The following is a 26,292-nucleotide window of genomic DNA, read 5'->3' as shown; positions in this document are numbered from 1 at the left end:
AGAGTCTGTGATAACGCCTGGGGGTTCCTATGTGGTCTCCAGGCAGGATGGCCCAGCAGAGCCAGGGCCAGTTTGCCTTGAAGGCAGAAGGCTCCAAAAGCTTCCCTATGAAGCCAGCTGGGGAACCAGGTAGACAGGGAGTCCCGGGACAGCCCAAGGGTGACCCTCCCGGCCTGACTCCTGAAGATGGACAGGCAGGTTCCCTAGGACCTGGTTGCAGCCTCCATACGCAAAGGTGATAGCGTGCTAGGCCCTGCTCAGGTGGTTCCGCTGTCCTAGAGAGAGAGAGACGTGTCCGAGTGCCTGCCGGCTTCCCGGTGAGAGCCGCGGGAGTGCCCTGCCCGGGGTGCGTGAGGGATCGCAGCCCTGAGGCTGAGCAGTGCGCTGAAATGCCTGTCCCACAGGGCGGATGGTGTAGACGCGGCTATTCGTGCGCAGCACAGAGCAACGCAAAGCGCCAGGGCTGGGTGAGGGCCCGCGGCCACGGGGCAGGGAACACGATGACTTTGTGGCTGAAAGTCCAATGAAGAGAGCAAAACGGCGTCGCGAGCCCGCAGGCAGGAGGCGTCCAGGGGCTGCGCTTGCACGGCGGGAGTGGTGCTGAATGTGGGCCCAGAGCGCCAGTCTCGGATGAGCCCGGCCGACGCGGAGCCTCGCGCTGAGGCGAACTCGTCGGAGGACGACGCCATCGTCCCGTCCCCGCCCGCCGGCCTGAATCCCGGCGCGGAAGCCCAGGGACCTGCCCGCTAGTTCCTCTTCGGGCCGGCGGCGAACTACATTTCCCGGCATGCCTGCGCGGCCTGCCGCGGGCGGGTCTGCGACGGAAGAGGCCAGCGGAGGACGTACGTCATTTCCGTTGCGCGAGTGGGTCCACGTTCTGTAGTCGTGAGTGGAGGCCCGGAACGCGCGCGACTTCCGGCTTCGCGCGACGGAAGTGACGAGAACGCGGCGCGCCGTGGCGCTAAGTGCAGCGCTGGGGTCGCGATGAGCTGTGTGCTGTGTGCACCGGCGGCTGGGTGAGCTCCGCGCGGTCTCGGCGGGACCTAGGGCGGGAGCGGGGTCGGGAGCGCTCACTGCTCTCTCTCTTCCAGGGCCCTCCGGGCGCTGAGGCTCGCACGCTGGGCTTCCCGAAGCCTGCATCCGCCCCCCGGTGGCCGGGCTCCAGCCCAGCGCGCGGCCGAGGACGAGGAAGAAGATGACCCTAACCGCCCCGTTCAGTTTTCCTCCAGCAAAGCCAACCCGTTCCGCTGGACAGTGAAGCACTCCCTGGGAAGGGAGCAGCAGCGGCCCTGGTGGAAGGTGCTGCCCTTCAGTCTGTCCATCATGGTTCTGGTGATCTGGTGCTTCTTTAGGCAGGAGACCAGCGTGGACCGGTGGTTCAGAGGGATATTGGTAGAAGAGGTACCGGAGCCCAGTGATAGTTCTGAGGAGAGTGGAATTCCGATGGCCCACGGGGCGAGAACTTAATGGTGTGCCAGCGGCGAGGGAACAAACCTCTGCCCTTAGGCTTTGATGTCGCATTTCACCGTTTCTGTCCTGGTTATGCGCGTCCCCAGCCTGAAAGACTTGAACGGCGCTCCTGGCCAAGCTGACCGGTTGAAGGCAAAGCAGAACGTCAGCATATCGGAACCGGCTCTTTGCCTAATACTTGTTGCCCATCGAATACGTCCAAGACTTTTCAGGTCTATAGAAAAGGTTTTGGTTGCAGCGTGTACTTTTGGAATTGTGATGTCTTTGTACGGTATCATGTTTCCAAAGCAATGCTGGTGACACTTGTAATCCAGTGTGATCCACTTTGCAGCTCATTTGCTTTCTGAGACAGAATAACTGGCAGAAGAGTTAAACTTTTTATTTTACAACGTACTGTGATGTGTATAAATTGATGTTAGTTTAACAAACTAACAATAAATTTTAATTTGGTAATGCGAAGTTAAGCCGATCTTTTTTTTTTTTCATTACATTTAAAAAAGGGAGCCTTCTAGTCTTTTCAGTTCCTTTGTTTGTTTTTCCAGAATAGGAACCGAGGAAAAAAAACTAAGTGTAAATTGTAGAATACTTTCTCAGCTCTTTTTAATTTTAGCGAGGCAACAACTTTCTGAGTGGAATAAAATTGATCAATGTTTCTATTGACAACTTACAGGCAATATATTAGGTGTGTAAATAATATATTTTTCAAGTACTGCTTCGAAGGAAACTTGCTTAATTCTGGATTAAATACAAGGTGCATAAAGGGAAGATTTTATTTACTTAAGGTTCTAGTGGAACGTTTTATTTTGGCATATCTTTGGTGCCAAAGTTAATTTCTCTCACTTGGATGGGAAATTTCTCTCTCAGACGGTTGAAGACCACTGACTGTATGGCAGTATACTGGCTTGTCACAAGGCCTCTGCTGAAGCGCTCTGTGTCTGGCGGGGCTTGGTAAATTATGCTTGTCAGGGTGGTGGGGCTGAGACAAGTATATTCATTTTTTTAAAGATGAAGAGACCAAGACTCAGAAAGATTGACTTAATCATAGCTCAGGCTACATCATTAGTCCCACTGGGAGCAAAGAACTAAGATGTCCTTTCCCTGGCCTGGTGTGGTTGTGACCTGTTTGGTTGTGAACCATTTTGTTTGAGCAACAGTCAGTGAAACCGGAACCCTGACTTTACTCTCACTAGCTCCTGCAGGAAAAAAAGTCAAAACTAATAAGAAAAAATTTTGTTTTAATTAAAAATAACTTTCATATGACCAAAGCAATATGATTTGTCTGGAAAAGTTAGTGTAATAAGCAAAAGGAGGAGAAAGAAGCAGTAATAATCCCACCACCTAGAGGTAATTGCTGTGAACACTTTGTTGGGCAGAAGAAGGAGAAAATTTTTTTAAAAAATCCAAGGAAAAGAGGTTACCTAGGTCGATGGTCTCATATCTTCTGAGCTGCTGAGCTATTTTTTATGTGGGTACTACCCCAGCCTTTTAAGAACATTCTTCAAAAGCAGGAAAAATGACAATCTTTACAGCTTACTATAGTTCGCTTTGATCTCTTCAAGGAAGGTACCTCTTGGGTAGGCGTCTTTTCTTCCAGCTCTACAGCAAAGGTCCCCAAATTTCTTTATCTTGAGCTTCCAACTTCCTTTTTTAAGCTCGAGGTGGCTCTCTATGCTTCTCTACTAGACTTTACAGGTTCCTCAAACTCCTTAGGTCCAAAACAGAATTCAGCTCTCCCCAAACCTGTTTCTTTGTTCTGTATCCCTCCCAGCTCAGGACTTTGGAAATATCCCAGATTTCTTTCTCATTCCCTGCATCCTGGCAGTCTTCAAGATCTATTTATTCCTCCAAAGAATTCATGGGCCTTGTTTCATTCTTCTGATTGATTTTCTTCAAAAATATGTTGATTTTTTGCCATTTTAATTTCCAGATTTAAACGTAATGTCTGTAAGATGTAGTAATTCCTTTAGACAATATGAACATATAAAGAAGGTAATCATTCATCCCACTAGCAAGCGATGGCGCATATTATTTTACTGTATTACTTGTATTTCAAAAAAACAAAAAACTTACATTCTTAGGAACAAATGTGTGGAACTGCTATATCTTGCTTTGTTTTGTCACTTAAGTAGGAGCATTTTTCTTGTCATTAACAGTTCTCAGGAAGCCCTGTCATTCTCTATGAGGTGCTCTTAAGTTTTTGCCAAATAACTAATTATCCTTGTACATCTTTGTCTGAATCTCATTCTTTTTTAGGTTGGAGTTTCTAGAAATACAACATTATTTTCCATAAAGGTCAGTATCCATTCGTCCTCCCAGCCACACTTCCTCCAAGGGCTTTTCTGGCTGCAGGTCACCAGCATTGTAGGTTGCTCTTCAGAACAACAACAAAAAGTCGTTCTGCTCCGTGGGCTCTTCTTTGTTTTAATTTGCATTTAAAAAAAATTACTAGCGAGGCTGAACATTTAAAATAATGTCTCAGGAATTCCCTGGCGGTCCGCTGGTTAGGGCTCTTGAGATCTCAAATCGCGCGGCCCGGCCAAGACAAAAAAAGAATGTGTCTAATGCTACATATTTACAAAATAATGTACTCTGGGCCTGAGCTGGGGCCCTGAGTGGGAGGGCTTCGCAAGGGTGACAGCTGCTGCCTGCCTGCGGAGTTCCCACCCTCTGTGCATCCCCGCCCACCCTGTTAGTGAAGGGGGTCTGTGTGTGCCTCCCCCTTGACTCTCGAGCCTTTGGATTCTTTTTAAAAAATCAGCTCTATTGATATGTAGTTCACATATTATTCAGTTCACCCATTTAAAGTATACAATTGAAAAATTTTAGTATATTCTCAGGGAGCAACCATTATCATGATGCAATTTTAGGACATACTCCCTAAAAGAAACCCAGTACCCAGGAGCACTCAGGCCTCCTTTCCCCCATCTCCCCTACACCCACCCCTAAGCAATTGGAGTCACTCTTTGTGGTCTCAGCACCCAACCCCGGGTCACAGAACGAGTTAAGGCGAGTGCGAGTAGCCTGGGCGCGCTATCTCTACTCGGGACCTGTAGGCTCCGTCTCAGAGCTCCCAGCTGTGCAGGGTGCTGTCAGGGCGTTCAGAGCGCGTGGAGCTGAAGGCGGCAGCGCGGCCGCGGACCAAGCAAGTGCAGGATGAGCTGTGAACGTGGACGCCAGGGTGCCACGGGGGGTGGATGCGACCGGCCGAGGCGGCGAGCTCGGGGCGTGGCGGGGTCTGCGATGCGCGCGGGTCCCGGCTGGGCGCGGGGTGTTGCGAGGCTCGTGGAGAAGCCCGCTCCGCGCTGGGCGCCGGATGGGGGCGTGGCGGGAGGGCGTGGCCTTCCGGGTGGGGGGCGCGGGTGGGCTCCGCGCGGGGGGAGATCCGGAGGGGCGGGGGCGGGCCCGCGCAGCGCATGCGCGCTGCATTGTTTTGACTGAAAATGCCGTCGGTTTCGAAAGCGGCGGCGGCGGCGCTGAGCGGGTCCCCCCCGCAGACCGAGAAGCCGACCCACTACAGGTCAGTGTCCCGGCCGGCCGCGGCGGGGGCGGAGGCGGGGCAGGGGGCGGCCCCGCGCGCTCCCGGCCGGCGCCCCCGCGCCCCTGGGCCTGGAAGCTGCCGCGGGGTGCGGCCTGGGGCCCCGCGCCGTCCCCCTCCCTGTTTCCCCCGCCCCTTGCCTCTCCCCTGCAGCCCCCTGGCCAGCCGGCCCCCCAGCCTCTGCGCCGCGCCTGGGCTCTGGGCGGGTGGACCACCATCATACTCGGCTGCTGCCGCCTGAGCTCAGGAGGCGGCGCCCAGGGATGGCACCTGGGCTTGGGGGCTGGGGGACGAGGTCGGGGGTCCACGCGCCTGGGTTGGGAATCGAGGAACAGCGCCTGGGGTCGGGGGTCGGGGGCCGCCGAGAATGCGCCTGTAGTCGGAGATGGGGGACCGCGCCTGGGCTCGGGGGCAGGGCGGCCATCTGGACTAGGGCTGCCTTCTTCATCCCTGGGATCAGGGCGCGCCTGGAGTCACGGTATCGCACCTGAAATTGGGGGTCGCGTCTGTGTTGTGTATGGGAAGGCTGCTCATGGGATCTGAGGGATCGCGCTTGAGGTCCGGGAAATTCGCCCGGGCTCTAGCGGGGGCGGCCGCCCGGGATCGTCTGGAGTCGGAGTGGGTGTCACACCTGAGCTCGGCGATGGGGGTGCTGCGCCTGGGGCCAGGAGTCCGCATCTGGATTCTGCGCGGTCGCGCCGGGGGTCGGGGACCGTGTCTGGGATTGGCGAACCATTCCTGCGATCTGAGGAACGCTCCTGGGCTGGCGGGGGTCGGGGGGGGGTCGTCTGAACTCGGAGTGAGAGGTCTCACCTGAGGTTGGGGATCACACCTGGGGTCTGGGATTGGTTAGCTGCGCCTGGGGTCGGGGGTCGCACCTGGGGTCAGGGATGGGGGGCTTGCTTGGGGTGGAGGATTGTGCCTGGGGCTGGAGATGGGTGACTGTGCCTGGGGTCCGGGGTCGCACCTGGAATCGGGGACGTGCCTGGGATAGAGGATGGGGGTTTGGACCTGGGGTCGAAGGTCGCACCTGGGGTCGGGGATGTGGGATCGTGCCTGGAATCCAAGAAACCCGCCTGGGCTGGGGAAGACAGGGAGGGGGGCGGCAGAGTGGGGGATCGTGCCTGGGGTTGGGGCCCTCGGGTGCACGGGGTCCGACCCCTGCCCACGAGTCCTAGGGCCGCCCGCCGGCGGCGGTGGCGGCGGAAGCGACCCCAACGCTGTTTGTCTTTTTAGGTATCTAAAGGAGTTTAGGACAGAGCAGTGCTCCCTGTTTGTGCAGCACAAGTGCACCCAGCACAGGCCATTTACCTGTTTCCATTGGCATTTCCTAAATCAGCGTCGGCGCAGACCGCTCCGCAGGCGCGACGGCACTTTTAACTACAGCCCGGACGTGTACTGCTCCAAGTACGACGAGGCCAGTGGCGTGTGCCCCGACGGCGACGAGTGAGTGTGCACGGCTGCGCGGGGCAGTGTGGCCCCCACACCCGGGCGGGCGGCAGATCTGGGCCTTCTAGCACGTGGCGCCTGCAGGGCCCTGTCTTCACCCTGAAGTTTTCCCTGACCACTGGTCTTGGCCAGTGTGGGAAGGACCTTGTGCGGCTGGGGGATAACCCCTGCAGGGGGCAAACGATTTTGCTGCACTTCCCCCTTTTGATCACCACCCATTTCTCTAAATTCCCTACATTAGAACCAACCCTTATGAGGTATACTTTTCGAGTTTAGGACCATTTTGTAGTTGTCACGTTGCTTTTTCATCAGAGAGCTTGTTAGAAGATTTGCTCACATTGTGCAGATGTATTTGGAATGGTTCCTTTTTTATGTTTATGTGTTTATTTTTTTTAATTGATAGGAAAGTTATTTGCAGACTATTTGTGTAGCACTTTTAAAGTTTAAGAAATCAAGGTTTTGTTTTGATTGCCCTTTTTTTTTTACAAGTTTCCTAATGGTGTTATGAACAGATGTCTTCATTTTGAAATATGTAGAAGAGGAAAACACAGAAAGTACAAGTCAGATTGTACATTCATTTAACCACAGAGATTGGTAGCGGGAGGTCTTGCTTTTTTCCTGTGGGCCATTTGAGGAGGGGAAGGGCCTATCCACTCCCACCTAGAGGTAAGGTGGTGGCACTGTACCCCCAGGGCCTCTTGGAAAGAGCAGCTTCTGTCAGATCTGGGTCTGATTTGGGGGAGGCATGGTAGGCTTCATCCCCTGATCCTCTGGAGGTAGGTGGTTCTCCAGGTATGGCTGCTTTTGAAGACAGCTTCCACACTGCTGCTCAGGGAGACCCATGTGAGTCTGTTCTTCTTTTTCAAAAGTGCTTAGGTCAGGGAGTAAACTTTTGACTTATGGTTATTATCTTAAAAGCTTTATATACTTCCCAAAAGGTTTTTAACTGAACACCAGATAGTTAAATAGGGTTGTTGTTAAGGCAGCCTGGAGCCTGTGGAAATAATGTAGCAGACTCTACTTCAGTTAAGATGGTATATACTTCTGCGAGGTTTGGAAAGTGCATTATTTAATTGCATCTTGAGCTGCTGTTTCCTGCAAATAGGTCTTGAGAAGAGAAATATTTTTGTCTAACAAAGGCCTGGCCTCCAGTGCCTCATTTCCCTTGGCCACATCAGTCACCTCTCTAGACCTTAGGTCCTGAGTTGCCCCCAGGGGGCCACTGCTGAAACCCAGGTGCAGGGATCCAGTCATCTGATATGTCTGACACCATTCCAGAGTCCAGGATGGGGGACTATTTGGCAGTATTCACCGGTGATGCTCTTTTTTTTTTTTTTTGGTTGCATTGCGTGGCATGTGGGATCTTAGTTCCCCCACCAGGGATTGAACCCTCGCCCCCTGCAGTAGAAGCATGGATTCTTAATCACTGGGCCACCAGGGAAGTCCTCTCACAGGTGATACTTTTAATGCATGAAAAGAAAGCATATTTTAACAGCTATTTTGGGTTCCAAATTCTGAATGTCCTGGTATTGATTCAGCCCCATTGCTGGGCATCAGGGTGGGGTCCAGTTCCTATGGGATGAAGAATGCTGCAATGAACACACCTACCTGTGGATGGTCACTTGAAGCTGGGCTCAGATATCAATTAATTAATATTGTGATTATTTATTGTAAAAACATTAACATGGGGAATTCCCTGGCCGTCCAGTGGTTAGGACTCCATGTTTTCATTGCCAAGGGGCCGGGTTCAATCCCCAGTCAGGGAACTAAGATCCCACAAGCCACTCAGTGCAGCAAAAAAACAACAAAACAAAAAAACAAACAAAAAACAAAACAAAATTAACATATAGCCCCAATAGCTTGCAGGTTATCATTGAGAAAAATGGGGCTAAGACAGTTGTTTTATACGGTTCTGGGTGCATCCTGTGGACACGTACACACGGTATGAAAGTACACGTCTTATTAAAGACTCCGTTAGTGATTTTTTTGAGCACACGAGATGACTTGCTTCAGCCCCATAGGAAGTGTTTGACAATCCAGACGTCTCCCCTGGGAATTTCTCCTTAGTAATTACCACTCATTCCACAGGAGATGGACTTAGCCAGTTTGTCCTGTTGAATTACGTATTCTGGCTCATGCAGGGTTGCCATGAAATCCTTAAATAGATACTACCTTTCAGAGCAAGTAAAGGGCTTTCCTTTTATTTCAGTTTATTGATTCTCAAAATGTCCATTTGGGGCATATGTACTACCAACCTATTATTGTAAATCATGTGTATGTATCAGAGAGCAAAGACCCTTCAGCCAAGGTCAGGTGACATAAGCATCCGAGGTTGTTCTTGGAGCTTGAGGGGGCGCTGTGGGGCTGAGCCATGGGAGGAGGGGTGGGACCCCCATGAGGGTTGGCACCGCTGATGTCAACTCCTGTCCTAGGCAGGTGGTCATTCTCCCCCTTTGCTGTCACCCATCCTCCTGGGGCCCCGTCCCCTTCTGTCACCCTCTTTCATTGGCGGGCACTCTCCTCCGCTGCTGTCACACCCCCGCTGTCACTTTTTTTCATTGGTAGGTGGTCCGTCACCCTTTCCCTCTCGCTGTCACCCTCCTCCCAGTTACCCCTCCCCGTCTGTCACCGCCACCCCCTGTGAGTACTCCAGCTGTCATCTGTGGGTAGCCCACCCCTCCCATCATCTCCTCCCTATGGGCACACCCGCTCTCCCCCCCTCCTCCTCTGACAGTCATCCTCCCCCACTCTCTGTCACCCCTCCTTCCGTGGCCTGTCCCCCTCTGTCACCCCTACCCCCCGGTGTCACCCTTCGCCGGCAGGCACCCTGAGGCGGGGACGGGGGCCGCTGCGAGCTGGCGCCCCAGGTCCTCCCTCTCGCGGCGCCCTTTGTTCGGGCGGGCACGCCCCCTCCCCGGTGCCGGCGGCGATTGGCCGTCCGGGTCACGTGCACCCCGCCCCGCCCCCGTGGGAACGGGCCTCCCTGCGGCGCGGCGGGACTGCCTGGGTCGGCCGCCGGCAGCGCGCACTCGGGAGTCGGCCCAGGACGAGTCGGTCGAGCAGGCGCTGCTTCCGAGCTTGGGGGTCTGGCCCACCCCACCCGGTCGGTGTTCCCGCCCGTAGGGATCCATCTCAGGTATTTCTTAGTCAGGGGCTTCGAGGAAAGCGACGCTTGCCGGGAGTGAAGCAGGTTTCTCGGGGTCCAGCCACATCGCGAAAGCTGCCCTGAGAGAGGCAGTGGGTGTGTACGGCCCCAGGCCCCCAGCGAGTCCCGGGTCTTCCCACCCGGAACCTAGGTGTGCTTCCTCTCCCAGGAGACCGTGTGTCCGTTTTGTGCTTGTAAATGCTTGTCAGGTGCATTTACAGAAGTCGGTTCTGACACATAAAAAGCAAAGGCCCTTCCAGGGGTCTGAGGGGCCCCTCCAGGGGAACATTTTCATTGGCAGACAATACAAGCAGTCCCCAGCTATATCAAGTACAAAGTGACCATTCTCTTTCCTTATAACTCTCCTTCTGCCATACGCAGGCAGTCCCTGGGGGTGGCCCTCCAGGCCCCACATTTTGTAGATTTTCTTGGTTTCGATAAGAAGTGGGCCTGCCCCACTACTGTGCTGTGACTTTCCAGATTGGCTGTAGAGATCCGCCTTATTGTTGGTAGGGCTCGCCACCGTAGTTCCACCTGGCACCCCGGCACTTCTCCCCACAGCTCCCTCCCTCCTCACTGCACTTGGGGCATCTGGGAACACGGGCCCCTTGTTGCCTGGGACCTCCCACCGTGAATCTGTGCACTCTGGGAGCTTGCTGATGTACAGAAGCTTTTCTACCTGCCTGAGGCTTGGTGTGCCTGCTGTGTCATGCTTGTCTTTAGTCTGACTTCTCTGTGGAGAGATGCTCTTGCAGTGTTTTAATTTTAAAAAGTCGGGTGTCCTAGATCCTAAGGCTTACGTGACTCTGTTCACTTCAGGAGGATTATAAACTGTTGCTGTTTAAACCGACCTTATGGGCTTTTGGGGTGAGGTGAAAGCCACATTAGGACATAATTAATATTTAGGAGTCATGGGGCTACTTAAACAGTCTAGGGGAAGACACAGGCTTTACAAATTGGCCAAATTAAGGAAAGAAATTACCATCAGGTGACTGAGTTGGACCTGTCAAAGACCGCTAGATAGAAGAAGCAGAAGAACGTGAGAGTGATTATAACACTTAAGTCCCTCCTGCTTTGATTGAAGGGCCGGGGGTGAGGAGATGCCTGGGAGGAAGCGCCTGGCACAGGGAGCTCTGGTGCTGCTTGGAGGCGAGTGGGGAGACGGCCTTGCCAGAGACAGGTTCCTCAGAGAGGGTGGCAGCTTTGTGGGCACAGAGGAGGGAAGTGGACTTGTTGCCAGGCTCATGGTCTATGTTGGGGATTAATGAGGGATCGCTGGCCTGGCTCAGGAGTCCAGGGAGGCCTTTGGAAGACAGAGGCTGGGGGTGCCGGGCTGAACGGATGAGTGTGGTCCACATGGGGTTAGCTGGCAGCCCCCCACCCCTGGTGTCAGAGAGGAGGGAGATACTCAAGCTTCTCTCTACAACCCCACGTTTTCACCACCCCCCACTCCCTTGCCCCCTAGTTGTCTGTGGCACACAGGTCTTCCTTTTCCTGTTTTTCTGCTGCCACTCATCTTTCATATCGGCTGCTCTGTTCTGGTCCAGTTCACACCTCAGTTATTTCTGTGCTGTATTCTGATCCCCACCTATGCCTGAGCTCCCTGAGGACCAGGAGAGAATGATGTTGTACTTGAGTGTTCCTTTCAGCCCAGTGGTCCTCCCAGTGCAGCCCCAGACCACTAGCAGCAGCAGCAGCATCACCTGGTAACTTGCCGGCAGTTTCAGCCCAAGGTTCCTGCCGGGATCAGATGGTCTGGGGTTAGCAGACCGTCCAGGTGGTTCTGATGAGCTCCGGCCTGGCTTGCTGACCAATGTCAATGCATAGTGGGACTGAGTTTGTGGGTCCACCTTTGTTTCAGGTGAGTTGCGGGAAGGAAGGGGATGATTTCTGGCTCTCCTTGAGACGCAGGCAGCAGCCTCAAGCCCTGCCATGTTCCTCTTTACCCCTCCCTCCTGGTTTCAGTGATTCCAGAGCATCGTGGCAGACCTGTGTCTGGCATGTTCTGCTGCATCACACCATCCATGGACCCCTGTTTTAATTACACTGATTGGGTCCCTAACTGTCATGATGGTTTTCAGAACCATGGTGCCACCCTGAATTTGGCGGCCTGTGGAACCGAGTCACATTACAGGTGCTGCAGGGCTGCCAGTGGCCCTGGCGGAGGATGAGTGAACTCCTGTGGCAAGGAAGCATCTGCACTCGGTGTTGGGCTGACCCCTGGGGATCCCCCCCAGCTTCTTCCCTGCTTCCATAAGGGTCTAGGTCCTGCCACTGTGTTTTCTCAGAGGTTTTCCCTTTGTCTCTTAGTTCTTAGGTGAAGTCATTTTCTTTTCATTAAATATTCTCCAATATTTTAGTCTCAGCTCATGCTTTGAAGTCATGTAATAAGCAGAGGTGACATGCCCCTAGTGAAATAATAGTGCCTGTTTGGTGCTCAGTGCCGGGGAGCTGGGAACTTTGGCCAGGCTCTGGTTGCCACAGTGATGGTACTGGCAAGGAAACAAAATGATGCTTAGAGGTGACCTGAGAGACCATTAGGGAACGTTAGGAAATGGGAGAGGTGCACGCACATTCACTCCCCGGAGCTGTAGGGGTGCACGCAGGCTCTGCCGCACCCTGCAGTTAGTGCATCCGCAGTGCTTGTGGTCTGTGTGGTCCTGCTTCGGCGCTGCTTATGCGGGGTGTGTTCCATAGATAAACCAGCAGACACTGCCCCTGCTCCGGTGTGCTGGTCCCCCTCGCCCCAGACCCTGGACTTCTTTTGCTTTAACTTATAGTAGATGCTTGAGTGTTTCTGAAGATTGGAAGTGTTTTTGCAAAATGGCCGTTTTCCTAGTAAAGTCATTTTATTTTATTTTTTATTGTAGGAAAACATACATAACATTGAATTTATCATATTAGCTTTTTCAAGTGTACAGTTCAGTGGCGTTAAGTTCATTCATGATACTGTGCAGCCATCACCACCATCCACCTCCAGAACTTTTCCATCTTTAAACTGAAACTCTGTCCCCACGAAACAGTAGCTCCTCCTTCCACCCTCCCCACCCACCTTCCTCAGGGTGCTGCGCTCCCTTCTCTTAGTGCTTTTCCCTCACGGTGCCTCCTGACTGCCTCTCGGAAGCCAAGCACACAGACTGCCCATTCGCTTCCTCCAAGCTTCACTGAGCTCCCTTGACGCTTATTCCACAACTCTGCTGTCTCGGGCCTTCGTCGATTACAAACAGCACATCTTGTTACCTCCGTTTGCCACTCTGTCTTTGGGGATTGCTGGTACAGAGGGTAAAGGCACCCGTCTGCTTGGGGCCTGTCACTTGGCACTCCTGCTGGCAGCAGTGTCACTTTGCCAGAGCCCTGTGCTGAGGGTTCCGCCCGGGAACAGGTGGGCCTCCAGCTGCATTTCTCTCATCAGAAGCAAGACGAGCGCCTCTCAGTGGTCGACCCTTTGCATTTTCTCTTCTGTAAGTTCCTTGTTTCTTTCTCTAGCCCATTGTTTTGTGAGTCCCTGGCCTCTGTTTCTACATGTTCTTTACTTGTCAGTGCTGTTGGTCTGTATGTTAGTGTGCCAGATGGGAAGGGGAGTCCTTGTTCTGGAACAGGCTCCCTGGAGTGGCGGAGACTGCTCTGGGACAGCCTCAACTCTCCGGGGGCCCAGAGACCGAGTGACACACCGGTGCTTGTGCGGAGATGCACAGGAGCACCTGGAGGAGCTTGAAACTCCATCGTGAGGGATTTTAAACAAGGCTGCGTCAATACCTAATATAGTAAAATCCTAAGCAGATATTTGACCATTTCACTCACACCTCCTGAAAACGTTCCTTGGAACTTGCTGTTGGGAATGTGAAGGAGACAGCTCCTATTGCGGGCCCAGAGAGCACTGTCTGCCCATGCAGTGTTTCCTGTTTCATGTCTATGTGATACAGTAATAATTCTTTAAGTTTTTCCTTTTCTCTTTTCACAAGGTGGGGACCAACTTGCCTTGTAACCTGCTTTCTCCAGCTTCTGCTTTTCCTTTTTCTCACAGATCTTTGGTGACAGCTGGGCTTGCCCTGGAAGTGTTTGTGCAGAGTTAGTGGGAGGAATTGCCTCATTTTCAGGTCCTGCCACTCACAAGAAAGTGTGGTCACCCCCTCCGCCCCCCACAACCCCGTGTGTCCATGTGAGGGGCCCACGGGGCTGGCTGTGTTCTGTTCTTTTGAACTGGGTGCTGTCACTCAGGTGTTGGTTTGTAAAATACCACAGGCCATCCAGGTATGACCTGTGACACGCTTCCCAGTAAGTATGGTATATTTCAATACCACCATAGAGACCATCTCTTTCTCTCTTCTCTGTTTCCAGTGGGCTTTGTTTAAAGTTGTGATAACATCCATAACGTTTGCCGTTTTAACCATTTGTAAATGTGCAATTCAGTGGCATTGACTATACTCACAATATTGTACAACCATGACCACCATCTATTTCCAGATTCTTCCTCCCAGACAGAAATTCTGTCCCATGGCACACTCACTCGTCCTCCCCCTCCCCAGCCCCTGCCACCCATCCTCTGTTGTCCGTTGCTATGAACTTGAAAGCTTTAGGGACCTCACATGAATGGACCTACACAGTATTTGTCCTTTCGTGTCTGGCTTCTTTCACTTAACAGAACGTTTGCGAGGCTGGTCCCTGTTGTAGCCTGTGTCAGTGCTCATTCCACTATCGGATGGACCACGTTTTGTTCATCCATCCATCAGTTGGCGGATGCATGGGTTGTTTCCAGCTTTAAGTTCTCGTGACTCATGCTACTCTGATGGTGGGGGCACATGTATCTCCGAGACCCCAGCTCTTCTGGGGGTGCATCTGGAGATGGATCTTCTGGGCCCACAGCATTTGCCTTTTCCTTGGTTGGCTCCAGGGGACCCAGGGACTTGCCGGGGCATGGCATCCTCTCTGTCTCCTGCTCATGGCCTGCACACCCGAGGTGTTCCCTAAGGTCTGGGGTGAGCTGTCCGAGCTCTGAGCCTGTTACTTCATCTTATAAGATGGGAGTTTAGATCGGTTGGTCCCTAAGTCATTTTTACTTTTAATTTTGGTCTTGTCCATCCATCTGTGCTCTGCGTGAGGAGCCCCCACCCCCACAGGTGCTCCCAGCACCCGGGTCCACAGCCTGCTGGACAGCGAGGTGGCAGTGGACCTTTCCCATGCCCCAGATGGGGCTCCCCAGCCATCGCTGGGGGTGAGGGCCTTTTTCTTAGATCTGGGGACTTGCAGCTATGGCTCTGACTTGGCCTCGGGCTGCTCAGAACCATCCCATCCTGCTGTGTTTGTGTCTCTTGTCTGGCAGGACCGACCTTGAGGCGGGCTCAGGCCCCTGCCCCACGTGTGCTGGAACTGTCCATGCCACATCTGCCACTGCTACCTCCCTGCGGCGGGAGCCTTAACCCTAACCCTTGCTGCTCAGGGAGCCGCGTGTGGCTCTCTGGGCTTTTGCGTGGCCCGTGAGATGCTGCCCCATCCGTGTCTCCCCCCAGCATCCTCCTCCAGTCCTGCCAGGCTCCTGCCCCTTCCCCTTAGGGGATCCCTGAAAGCACCTGGACAGGGGATGAGAAAGGCCTCCAGCCCCTTACCTGTTTGGGGAAATTTGTTTTCCATTTTATTTAAAAAATTATAAAGGGTGATTTTCAGGGAATTTGGGTGTTGTGTTTTTCTCCCATGTGTAACTGAGGGATCTGTGGGGGTCTGAGTGCCGTGGGGGAGGGTCTGGAGCAGGGGCAGGTGCTCTGTCCAGTGCTGTTCATCCTCCGACTAGAGCTGGCATTTGGGAAAAGGAGACAAGAACCAGCCGCCGGGAGCAGGTTGACGCCGAGGCAGCCCCAGGGCCCAGACGGTGCATGTTGTCCTCTGCTTCCCAGGTGTCCGTACCTGCACCGGACAACCGGGGACACGGAGCGCAAGTACCACCTGCGCTACTACAAGACAGGCACTTGCATCCACGAGACAGACGCCCGGGGCCACTGCGTGAAGAACGGGCTGCACTGCGCCTTCGCGCACGGACCCCTGGACCTGCGGCCACCCGTATGCGACATCAGGTGAGTGGCCGTCCTGCCGGGAGCTGTGTTTTGGGTGTCACGTGCCTCAAGCAGCTCTTTCTGGGCCTTGATTTTACTCCGAACGAGAAAGCGACCCATTCGCTTCCTCCTGACCCAGGCGCGGGGGCGCTTGTGGCGTCTCACATGCTCGGCTCTGAGGCTTTTGGGATTTGGGCCGAGACTCATCCCGGGACGGGGGCCCCGAGGCCGTGGCCTGCACATCCTGAACCCTCAGTAGGTGGCTCCGTAAAGTGATAGAAGCCGGTGGCTATCTCGCTGTGGGAGGCTCGGATAGGCCGCAGCGCTGTGACCACGTGCCATTTGGTTACAGGGAGCTGCAGGCCCAGGAAGCCCTGCAGAATGGCCAGCTCGGCGCCAGCGATGGCGTCCCTGACCTGCAGCCCGGGGTCTTGGCCAGCCAGGCCCTGATGGAGAAGATCCTGAGCGAGGACCCTCGGTGGCAAGGTAACCCCGCAGCTGCCCCTGGGGTGGGGGGGCTCTTCTCTGTCCATAAAGTGCCCGCACGGTGGACCCTGTCACCCCCTTTATAGGTCAGATGGGAAAACAGAGGCTCCATTCGAGCACGTCACTCTCAGCCCCTCTGGCAGCCCGTCTGGTCCCTAGGCTGCTGTGGGGGAGGGGCCTGCTCGGCTGGCACAGCTCCTGCCGGGCATCTGGTCCCAGAGCTGGCCTAGGCCCTGGCAGCCTCCACAGATGATGGCTGTGGGCTGTGAAATTTTTTTAATTGTAAAATACCCATAATGTAAATTTGCCATTTTAATCATCTTAAAGTCACAGGTTGTGGCATTTGGTGCACCCACAGTGTTGTGCAACCATCACCTCTGTCTGGTTCCAGAACATTTTCATCACCTTGGACAGGAAACCATGCCCGTCAGTGGTCCCCCTTCCCAGCCCTGCACCCACTAGCCTGGCTGTGTCTCCGTGGAGCTGCCTGTTTGGATGTTTCCTGAGGGTGGTGCGGTTTTAAGAGGACCCCCCCGAGGAATGCTGCGTCTCCTCGGACTGGCTCCGCTCTCATGCACATAAACACTTCGAGGCTGTGCTTACTTCATCAGAGAATTCCCTACGAGGGTCTTTCCCCCGCTTGCTGCTGAATCCTTTGCCACCCTGGGCCCAGGGACGAATTAACAAAGGTGGTGCCCAGGCCTTCCTGATGCCCGGGCCTCAGGACGGGCCCAACAGGGGTGCGGAGGAGCATGTGGTGTGGGGGGCCTGGACCCACAGCGTGTCTGGGGGCCCCTCTGCTTGTCCCAGCATCACCATGTCCCTCTGGGGAGAGGCTCACACAGAAGAAGGGCTGAGCCCACAGCTCCCAGCATGCCAGCACCTCAGGTCTTGTCCTTCTTGGAAAACACCCTTCTTGTGTCCCAGCCCCTCAGTCTCCCTGGTCCTGGACCACGGGCTCCACCTGTGAGTGCTGGCCCAATCGTGGGTCCCCTCTTGTCACCATCGGGCGGGCTGAGCTTGAGGAAGGAAAGTGGGAGGAGGTGCTGGGCTGGGTTGGGCTTGGGTAACTAACCCTCAGTGCCCATGGTTTGGATTTTTAATTGGTAGATCTTATTTTTTAGGGAAGTTTTCGGTTAATAGAAAAATTGCACAGAGAGTGCATCGTGAACATCTTGTGTGGATGTGGTAACGTTTGTTACAGTTGACATCCGAGATTGACGATACATGATTATTAACTAAGGCACAGTTTACCCCCGCATTGTGGGTGCTCCGGGTTTGGACAGATGTATAAAGATCCTCCATTATGATGTCTCGCAGGTAGTATCACTGCCCTAAGACCCTCTGTGCTCCACTGCCTGTCCCTCCTCCACCTCTGGCGACCACTGATCTTTCGCCCTATTATTCTGTTATACAGTTGGGATCACGCAGTGTGTAGCCTTTGCACTTAGTGCTGTGCATTCTGGGTTCCCCATGTCTCTTTGGGGCTTGATAGCTAGCACCTTTCTTCTTTTTGTTTTTTTCTCTTATTATTTTAGCACCTTTCTTCTTATTGCTTAGTAATTCTCCACATCTGGGTGGACTGTTCATCCATCACCCACTGATGGGCCTCCTGGAGCCCCTGTAACTCATGGGTGCTGCCACGTCGCTCACTTCTTTTTTTTTTTTTTAATATTTATTTATTTGGTTTTACTGGGTCTTAGTTGTGGCAGGCGAGCTCCTTACTTGTGGCTTCAGGGCTCCTTAGTTGCGCCTCGTGGGCTCCTTAGTTGTGGCATGCAAACTCTTAGTTGCGGCATGCATATGGAATCTAGTTCGTGACCAAGGATCGAACCCGGGGCCCCCTGCATTGGGAGCACGGAGTCTTATCCACTGCGCCACCAGTGGAAGTGGAACCACGAACCACTTCTTTGTGGTTCATGTCACTTAGCACAGCACCTCGTGTCTTGTTGGAGGCCTTTGGTCAGTGCTTGTGAACAAATGCCTTACAGTTTTTATTTTCTTAAAATCATCTTTTCTGTTCATACTCCTTTTGTTCTCTCCATGCCCTGCTGTGTGGTTCACATCCCTTGTCATTTAATTAGTTATTTGGAACTGAGTTTGGTGTAGGGGGAGGGGGCTGCCATTATATGTGGGTGTGGAAGTGTGTCCCTGGGTGCTGCACTGTGGTTCCTGGGGTCAGCAGGGCAACACACCCTCCCTCTACCGCTGTCTTTCCCTCCACGCCTTGAGGGTCAGCCCTGCTGGGCAAGTGTAATTAAAAACAATGAAATTTGTTTAAAAAAAAGGGGGGGGGGGTGTCAATTATTAACCAGCCCAAGAATGGGTATGATTTTGAAGAATTTCCTCTCATCGGTCACTGCTTTTAAATGACCCCTGGTGGTTTTTTATTTATTTTTGCATTGAGATAAAATTTGGATAACAGGAAATTAAACATTAAAAAAATAGACTTTATTTTTTAGAAAAGTTTTAGGTTCCACGTTGTGGAAAGTTCAGGGAGTCCTCACATACCCGGCGCCTCCATACCTGTGGTAGGCCCCCTGCAGTGGGATGTCTGTCATAGCCCAGAGCCTGCATTGACACATCAGCATCACCCAGCACCCATCGTTTACCTTAGGGTTAAAACGAGCCTATAAATGTGAAAGTGTACTTTGGAGGTTTTTAGTGCGTTCACAGCTTTGTGCACCCATCACTTGTATCTGGTTCTAAAACTCTATCTAGTCTCCCCGAAGGAGCCCTGGCCCCATGGTCAGTCACCGCCACCCCACCCCACCCCACCCCCAGCCCCTGACACTCACTAATCTACTTTCTGTCTGCGGATTTGCCTGTTTGCCTGTTCTGGGCGTTTCCTATAAGTAGAATCATACAACGTGTGCTTTCTGTGTCTGCTTCTCTCACTGAGCATCGTGTGTTGGGATTGTTCAGGGCTCATCCACGTTGTAGCACGTGTCAGTGCTTCACTCCTCTTCATGGCCGAGTGGTGCTCCGCTGCATGGGTGGGCCACATGGTGCTTACCCATCGTCTAGCAATGGACACCTTTTGGCTCTGTGGCTGCCATGAGCATGCGTGTGCACGTTTCCGTGTGGATGCCTGTTTTTCAGACACCAACTTCGTGCTAGGCAGCTACAAGACGGAGCAGTGCCCTAAGCCACCGCGCCTGTGCCGCCAGGGCTACGCGTGCCCGCACTTCCACAACAGTAGGGACCGGCGGCGGGACCCCCGGAGGTTCCAGTACAGGTGAGTCTGGGCCACGGGCACTGCAGGACCCTGGCTGACTTTGCGGCTGTGGACCTGGCCCAGTGGTCCTCTCTGCTCGAGCTCACATCTGTCTCGAGGCTCTAGTTTAGGCAGCAGCGCCTCTGCTCCCTTCACCCTCCCTGGAGGCCCCAGCATCCAGCCACCTGGGGAAGGTGCTCCTCACAGTGGGAGGTGCGGTCAGGGAGTGGCTCCTTCATCCCAACCCCCACCCCCCGTGACCTGTGTGCCCCTGTGGGCGAGGGCACCTCCTGGATAGGGACTGGCCCTTGTGAGGCTGAGAGTCCCGGTGCCCACAGCCCAACTCTGCCCTCTCCAGGGGCCTGACGTCTTTGGGGTGGTAGGTTTGGGCCTCACCTGGTATCGTGCCCCTGGCAGTCCTGATCTCTTCCTAGGCTGTCTCCTCCTCATTCCAGCTGCCCTCACGCTGGTGTCCAGCTCTGCCTCGGGTTTGCCAACTTGCCGGATGGACCCAGCACTGGGTGGGGTGGGGGGCTGGGGACCCGGAACCCCAGGGTCCCTGGGCCATCACCTTGCTCCTCCTTTGGGTCCTGAGATCTGTGTCCAGCTTGTTCTTTGAGCAAAGAGCCGCTCTCTGATAATTCAATGCCACCTCACATGCCCGAGAGCCCTGACCTTCATGTAGAAAAAGTTGTTTTTTATGACACAATATTCTGCATAGTTTAAGAGTTGAGGGACAGAGAACCTCTGAGTTTTAGTCACCTGATGTCATCTTGAGAAGATAAAGTGAATTTACTGCATATCGAAGGGATAGAAAATCGTAAAAAAAAAATAAAAGCCTTATTTCCCATAGATGATAATTTTTTAAATAAGACCAGTATAATAAAGCTGCCAAGAAATACCTGAAGAATAGAGGGTATTGGTTAGGGTTTTCATATTGTAGGACCAAAGTCTCAGATTCAATTTTGAAACAGTGTCAAGGGGAGACAGAGAGTGTGGTACCCTAGTGGGCTGGGCAGGGGCCATGCCTGTTCTCCTGCCACTGCAGGAGGCCCAGCTGCGTCTCCTTGTGGGCGAGGTGCTTGTCACAGTGGGCGTGGGTGGCTCTGACTCAGACTCACTTCACATTTTGTGGAAAATGAAAGTGTGCTCCTGAATGCCTACCGGGTTCTACTGGGCACCCGCCCTGCCTTTTTTTTTTTTTTTTTTGGCCACGCCCCATAGCTTATGGGATCTTAGTTCCCCGACCAGGAATCAAACCTTGTACCCCTTGCAGTGGAAGCACAGAGTCTTAACCACTGGACTGCCAAGGAAGTCCCCACTCTGCTGTTTTTTTTTTTCACCCGTCCTGGTGAGGAAGGGGCTGGTGCTTCCAGGGCTGGTGTCTGTGTCCCCTGGTGGTATGTGTGTGCCCAGCGCTCTATGGACAGGGCATGTGGGGAGGATGTCTGTCCTCCGCTGACTCCTCCTTGTCCCCCCAGGTCCACCCCCTGCCCCAGTGTGAAGCACGGCGACGAGTGGGGTGAGCCCTCCAGGTGCGAGAGTGGGGACAGCTGTCAGTACTGCCACTCGCGCACGGAGCAGCAGTTCCACCCCGAGGTACAGGCGCACCCCCGGTCCAGGGACGGGCTCGCAGGGCTCACAGGGCTCAGCACCTGCAGTTCTTTACATGGAAAGGATGTGATTAAAATCTGCAAAGGATCAAGGCCCCGAGGGCTGGTCCAGGGGAGACTAGGCACGCGCTGTGCAAAGCGCATCCTCTCAGCCACCATGTGTGGCTGTATTTGTGGCCATACTCACAGTGTTGCCAGCTGGGAAGTCACTCAAGCCTTGGTATCCAGGGTTTTCCTGGGGGCCGGTCAGCAAGCATGGCTGACCTCAGTCTCTGGCCCCTGCAGAGGCTGAGCCGATGCTGCATGGCCCTCGCCCACCGTAAGTCATTGTGTGGTGTGGCCAAGGGCCCCAGGTAAACAGAGACCTGACCAGGCAGGACATTCCAGGGGCTCAGAAGTCCCCTCCCTGAGCCTGTCAAGGCCGGTCCTTCCTTTGGGGCACGCAGGTGTGGACGGGGAAGCCGCAGAGTTGACCCTTTGCTGCACACGTGGATTTGTGTTAGAAACGAACAAGTACAGCAGGCCCCTGCTGGACCACCGGGACCAGAAGGGCCAGGGTCAGGCTGGGAGCAGGCTCTGCAGTGAAGGAGTGCCCGGCTGTGCCAACTGGGGCACCTGGGCTCCAGGGAGGGGCGGGCTCCTGGTCTGAAAGGCTGTGGAATTTTGTTTCTTGAAAGTGTGTTCTGTCTAGAGATTCTGTGCTTTAAAATGCGTATGAAACAACACAGCCTCCTGATATTTGTAGTTCTGAACTGGAGACCTTTTGAAATGGCTTTTATTGGTGACCCTGAAAATTTCAGTGCAGGTGCTCAGGGGACAGTTGAAGAGCCACAGGGAACGAGTGGCATTTTGCGCAGGGAAGGGGGCAGGTGGCAGGGCCTGCGAGGGCATCTGGGGTTGGAGGCTGCTGTCCCTCCTGCGCAAGCCGTGCTGTGGGGCCAGACCCGAGTGAAGCCGTCTCAGGTCTGGTCGTGGAGCAGACGTACGTGGTCACTCAACCCAAGGCATTTCTTGGGCACCTGCTGTATCCCAGGCACTGAACCATGTGCATCTGTCAGGAAATGCCAAGTGGATAAGCTGACTTGGTGTGTGATTTCAAGGACAGATGCTGCAGGAGAGGCCGCAGGCCGACCACCCCTGCGCAGACAGGGAGTCCCAGGCTGCTGGGAGGGGCGAGGGGGCAAGAGGCACGGGTGCACATCCCTCTTTTTCAGAAGACGCCATTGGGATTCCATCACGACCCGGTCAGCTCTGGGCCTCCCACGGAAATGGGTGTCCAGTCCAGCCTCTCTATTTGCTGTTTGATTTTCGTTTCCTAGATCTACAAGTCTACCAAGTGCAACGACATGCGCCAGACTGGGCACTGCCCTCGGGGCCCCTTCTGTGCCTTTGCGCACGTGGAGAGTGAGTACCTTGGTTCACCCGGAGCAGGCGGGGCTCAGCCTCAGGCGGGGGCGGCTGGGAGGGTTGGGGGGCTCCTGGCTTCCTGGGGCCCGGTGTGGCCCTGCCTCCAGGCACCCCAGGGCCCTAAGTGTAGTAATTTTGATGGGCAGATGAGCCCATAAAAAGCCCCCAAAGGCAGAAACAGCCTCTGTGATGGGAAATGCACAGACACGGCCCTTTCTTGCTGTTCCTGAGAGCTTCCTCTTAAAGCTTTTGAGTTTGGGTTCCTGTTCTTATGAGCATAGTCGCAAATTCCAGTGTTACCACTTTTTATTTTAATAGGGAGGGTGGCTTTTCCTGTTGAAATTTTCCACTACTTTTTGCTGTTGGAGTCGTTCATGATTCACCCCAGAAGGTGCGAGGGTCCCAAGCGGGTCAGCTCATAGAGGCTCTGGCTGACCCATCAGAGACTAGCATGCACTCGCCCTCCCTGATCTCTGGGGTCCTACAGCCAAAGTTTCAGCCAGCAGCCACTCAAAGCCCGCCACACCCTCTCTCGGCAGAGAGCCTTGGAATGGCCAGTGACTGGGGCTGCCGAGACCTTGCCTCCGCCAGCGGCCCTGCGGCCCCCAGCGGGCAGCCCGGACACGTAAGTGGACAGCGTCCCGAGGAGGGTGCCAGCTGTGCTGTTTGGTTTGAATCTGACTGTTAGGCACATGGATGGATGTGATCTTGGGGTGATGTGGTTGGAGGTGGTCTGCCTGCAGGGTTGGCGGCTCCTCATAGAAGAGTCTAGAAGAGTCCTGGCCCCAGTAGATTTGCCTGGTCTTGCCTTTTGCCAGACATGTGCGTATCAGCGTGTGCGAGGCACGGTCTCCGGCTAAGTGTGAAGAAGGCCCCGAGTCCAGCAGGACCCCTGCAGCGCAGGCAAAGCCACGCTGGCAAGTCCCCAGTGAGGCCACGAGGGCAGACCCAGGGGTCTCAGTGAGATTTGGGCAGCGAGAGGTGGGGGGCCTGGTGGGTTAAGACCCTAGTGCCTGGGCAGGTGGAGGGGACAGTGGGGGGCTCCATCCTGTGTCCCGATCGTCACTCTGGTGTGGTCGTGGGCTCCTTACATCTCGGAGGACAATCCTCTTCCTCATGCAAGGTTTTTTTTGTTTTTGTTTTATAAATTTATTTATTTTATTTATTGGCTGCGTTGGGTCTTCGTTGCTGCACACGGGCTTTCTCTAGTTGCTGAGAATGGGGGCTACTCTTCATTGTGGTGCGCAGGCTCCTCATTGTAGTGGCTTCTCTTGTTGTGGAGCAGGGGCCCTAGGTGCGTGGGCTTCAGTAGTTGCGGCACATGGGCTCAATAGTTGTGGCGCACGGGCTTAGCTGCACCGCGGCATGTGGAATCTTCCCAGAGCAGGGCTCGAACCCGTGTCCCCTGCTTTGGCAGGTGGATTCTTAACCGCTGCGCCACCTAGGAAGTCCCTTGTGCAAGGTTTTATCTGTCGTGCTGGTGTCACCTGGGATTGGTCCCAGGAAGGAAACGTGAAAAGGCTCACATGTTTCCCTGCCCTGCCTTTCTTTCCACTTGGTGGTGTTTTGGAAGAAGCGAAGGACAGGAAGGGTGAGGACAGTTGAGGTGGGGTTCGCTTAGCGCCCCACCAGGCGCACGGTTCATCACTGCGCCTTCAGCGAGGAGGGGCGTTCAGGGCCACAACTTTCTTCCAGTAGCAGACCGTGCTCAGCAGGGGCGGAAGCCAGCCCCCTCCTCACCTTCTTGGTGGCTCCCGGGGGTGTGGCGGTTGTGGTTTCAGGTGGTGGTCAGAAGGCCACTGGCTTGGCTCCCACTGAGGGCTGGGATGGATGGATCCTTGGTGGGGCTTGTACCCGATGAGCCAACAACCAGGGTGTGGACAGAGGATCTGGGATCCTACAGGAGGCGCCTCTGGCTGCTCGGCGGTGCCACAACGGTGCACCCACCTCTGCAGACAGACTCACAGGGTGTCTTTTGTCTTCTTTTAATTATTTTGAAATTTAAAAGTCACCATGCTGGGGACTTCCCTGGCGGTCCAGTGGTTAAAACTGTGCTTCCAGTGCAGAGGGCACAGGTTTGATCCCTGGTTGGGGAATTAAGATCCCACATGCTATGTGGTGCAGCTAAGAAAGAACGAAAGAAGGAAGGAAGGAAGGAAAGAAAGAAGGAAAGAAGGAAGATCACCATGCTAGAACATGTAGGGGGTGCCAGGGCTGGGGGAGAGGTGGCAGTGAGAGCTCAGTGCAGGGGTGGGGGGGTTCCTTTGCAGGTGGAAACGTCATAGAACTGGATGGGGGGGGTGTCACACAACATTGAAAATGTGCTAAATGCCACTGAATCTTTCACTTTTAAAAAGCTACACTTATGTTTTGTGAATTTCACGTCAATCTTTAAAAAAAAAACTAAAAAGTGAAATGAAGCATCGGTCTGGGGCTGGCTCTGACGGTCGGGCCCAGGGCATGGACGGCCTTGGCGCTGGCCAGGCAGCACGGCCTTCCCACTTGGTGTTGGCCGACTCTGGTTGAGCGGAGCCCTGGTTTCATCTCCCTCCGTTCTCGGGTTGCAGCTGCCCCACATGGAGGGCCCTGCAGCCCTGCCAGGTCTGAAGGGGAAGATTGTGCCGGGGTGGGCATCGTGCTTGGGAGGGAGGGGGCAGGGATCTCATTCTCTACTGGTTCCCCGCCCCATCCTGAGTATTTTTGTCTGTGAGGACCGATCATAAGTCCCAAGTCCAGCCTTGTGTACAGTGAGTGTTCCTGCTGCTTCCTTTTCAGAGTAGAGACTCTGGGTGAACAGACAAACCACAAACCTCACTACGTTACGCATCCTTCCCCACTCACACCTCGGGGGACGCCCGGGGTCTCATCACCTGTAGATGTGGTCCTGGGTTTGAGGAGTGTGTCTTGGGTTTGAATCCCTCCTCTGTGACCAGGGAGAGGGAAGGAGCTTCCCCACTGCTCCCTCCCGGCTCTGGGGCCCATGTAGGTGTGGGCCAGTTCCGGCTGCCGGCACCCTCTCCTCGCTATGTCCAGAATCGGCCACATCACGTGACCTGTTCGCATTTCTTAACAGAAACTCATTGTGAAATAATAGAAAATATGTATATTGGTCTCTGCCCCCCGGTTCCTGACACAGGATTCCAAGACCCTCATAATTCTTTTGTTCCAGTGGATCTTGGAGGCTGGTCACATGAAAGACCAGGTGTGATTAGAAGCCTGGAACCTTCAGCCCCACTCCCATCCTCTGGGGAGGGGAAGGGGCTGGAGATTGAATTATTAATGGATTGTACTCACGTGATGAGCCTCCATTAAAAACCTCTGCAGTACAGGGTTTGGAGAGCATCCAGGTTGGGGAACACGTCCAAGTGTGGGGGGTGGCACACCCCAGCTCCACGGGGACAGAAGCTCCTGCACTCAGGACCCTTCCGGACTTTGCCCAAAGCACATCTTCACCCAGCTGTGCATCTGTGGGCTTTATCACATCCTCTGTTACATAATGAGCCAGTAAACAGAATTACATGTTTCCTTGAGTTCTGTGAGCTGTTCTAGAAAATGATGGAACCCGAGGAGGGGGGTCACAGGAACCCTGGTTTACAGCTTGTTGGTCAGGAGCAGAGGCGACAACTTGGGACTTGGATTGGCATCTGAGGTGCAGGCGTGTCTTGTGGGACTGAGCCCTCAGCCTGTGGGGTCTGCATTGCCTTCAGGTAGGGAGTGTCACAGGAGTTTTTCCTCTTCACCAGCCGTGACTTTAGCACAGCCTTCCTGTGTGCTGCCTCCCCTGTCTGGCTGCAGATGCAGCTGAGCTTCTTTGGTGTGAGGCAGGGAGCTGGGCTGCTCGCCTGGATGATGCCTGACCCACTTCCCCGGTCAGGCTCCCAGCCCCACAGCTGCTTTAGGCAGGGCTGCACCTGGATTCGCCCACC

The 26,292-nt window shown here is 54.3% G+C and overlaps 2 protein-coding genes across 9 annotated transcripts in view; both read left to right on the top strand.

Moving 5' to 3' along the window:
- Positions 1 to 859: 859 nt before the first annotated feature.
- LOC130860017 (ubiquinol-cytochrome-c reductase complex assembly factor 4) lies at positions 860 to 1,929 on the top strand. Its single transcript, XM_057747723.1, has 2 exons — positions 860 to 1,016; positions 1,092 to 1,929. Exons 1-2 carry the CDS (start codon positions 985 to 987, stop codon positions 1,465 to 1,467), a joined length of 408 nt encoding a protein of 135 aa, XP_057603706.1. The 5' UTR covers positions 860 to 984; the 3' UTR covers positions 1,468 to 1,929.
- Positions 1,930 to 4,873: 2,944 nt separating this feature from the next.
- The window catches only part of UNKL (unk like zinc finger), a 41,289-nt gene continuing 19,870 nt past the window's right edge, over positions 4,874 to 26,292 (top strand). For 5 of the 8 annotated variants that reach the window (XM_057749028.1, XM_057749030.1, XM_057749029.1 and 2 more), the window contains exons 1-8: positions 4,874 to 4,987; positions 6,242 to 6,451; positions 15,488 to 15,664; positions 15,996 to 16,129; positions 19,232 to 19,367; positions 20,828 to 20,945; positions 22,279 to 22,363; positions 22,906 to 22,991. In XM_057749028.1, coding sequence (XP_057605011.1) covers positions 4,911 to 4,987; positions 6,242 to 6,451; positions 15,488 to 15,664; positions 15,996 to 16,129; positions 19,232 to 19,367; positions 20,828 to 20,945; positions 22,279 to 22,363; positions 22,906 to 22,991 — 1,023 coding nt within the window. In that variant the 5' untranslated portion in view covers positions 4,874 to 4,910. Of the gene's footprint in view, positions 4,988 to 6,241; positions 6,452 to 9,505; positions 9,591 to 15,487; positions 15,665 to 15,995; positions 16,130 to 19,231; positions 19,368 to 20,827; positions 20,946 to 22,278; positions 22,364 to 22,905; positions 22,992 to 26,292 lie in introns of those variants that run through there. The other 3 variants (XM_057749034.1, XM_057749032.1, XM_057749033.1) reach the window with 3 other exon arrangements.

Source organism: Hippopotamus amphibius, chromosome 9, assembly GCF_030028045.1.
Source record: "Hippopotamus amphibius kiboko isolate mHipAmp2 chromosome 9, mHipAmp2.hap2, whole genome shotgun sequence".
NCBI classification, from domain to species: Eukaryota; Metazoa; Chordata; class Mammalia; order Artiodactyla; family Hippopotamidae; genus Hippopotamus; species Hippopotamus amphibius.
This window is presented reverse-complemented; position numbering and strand designations above follow the sequence as displayed.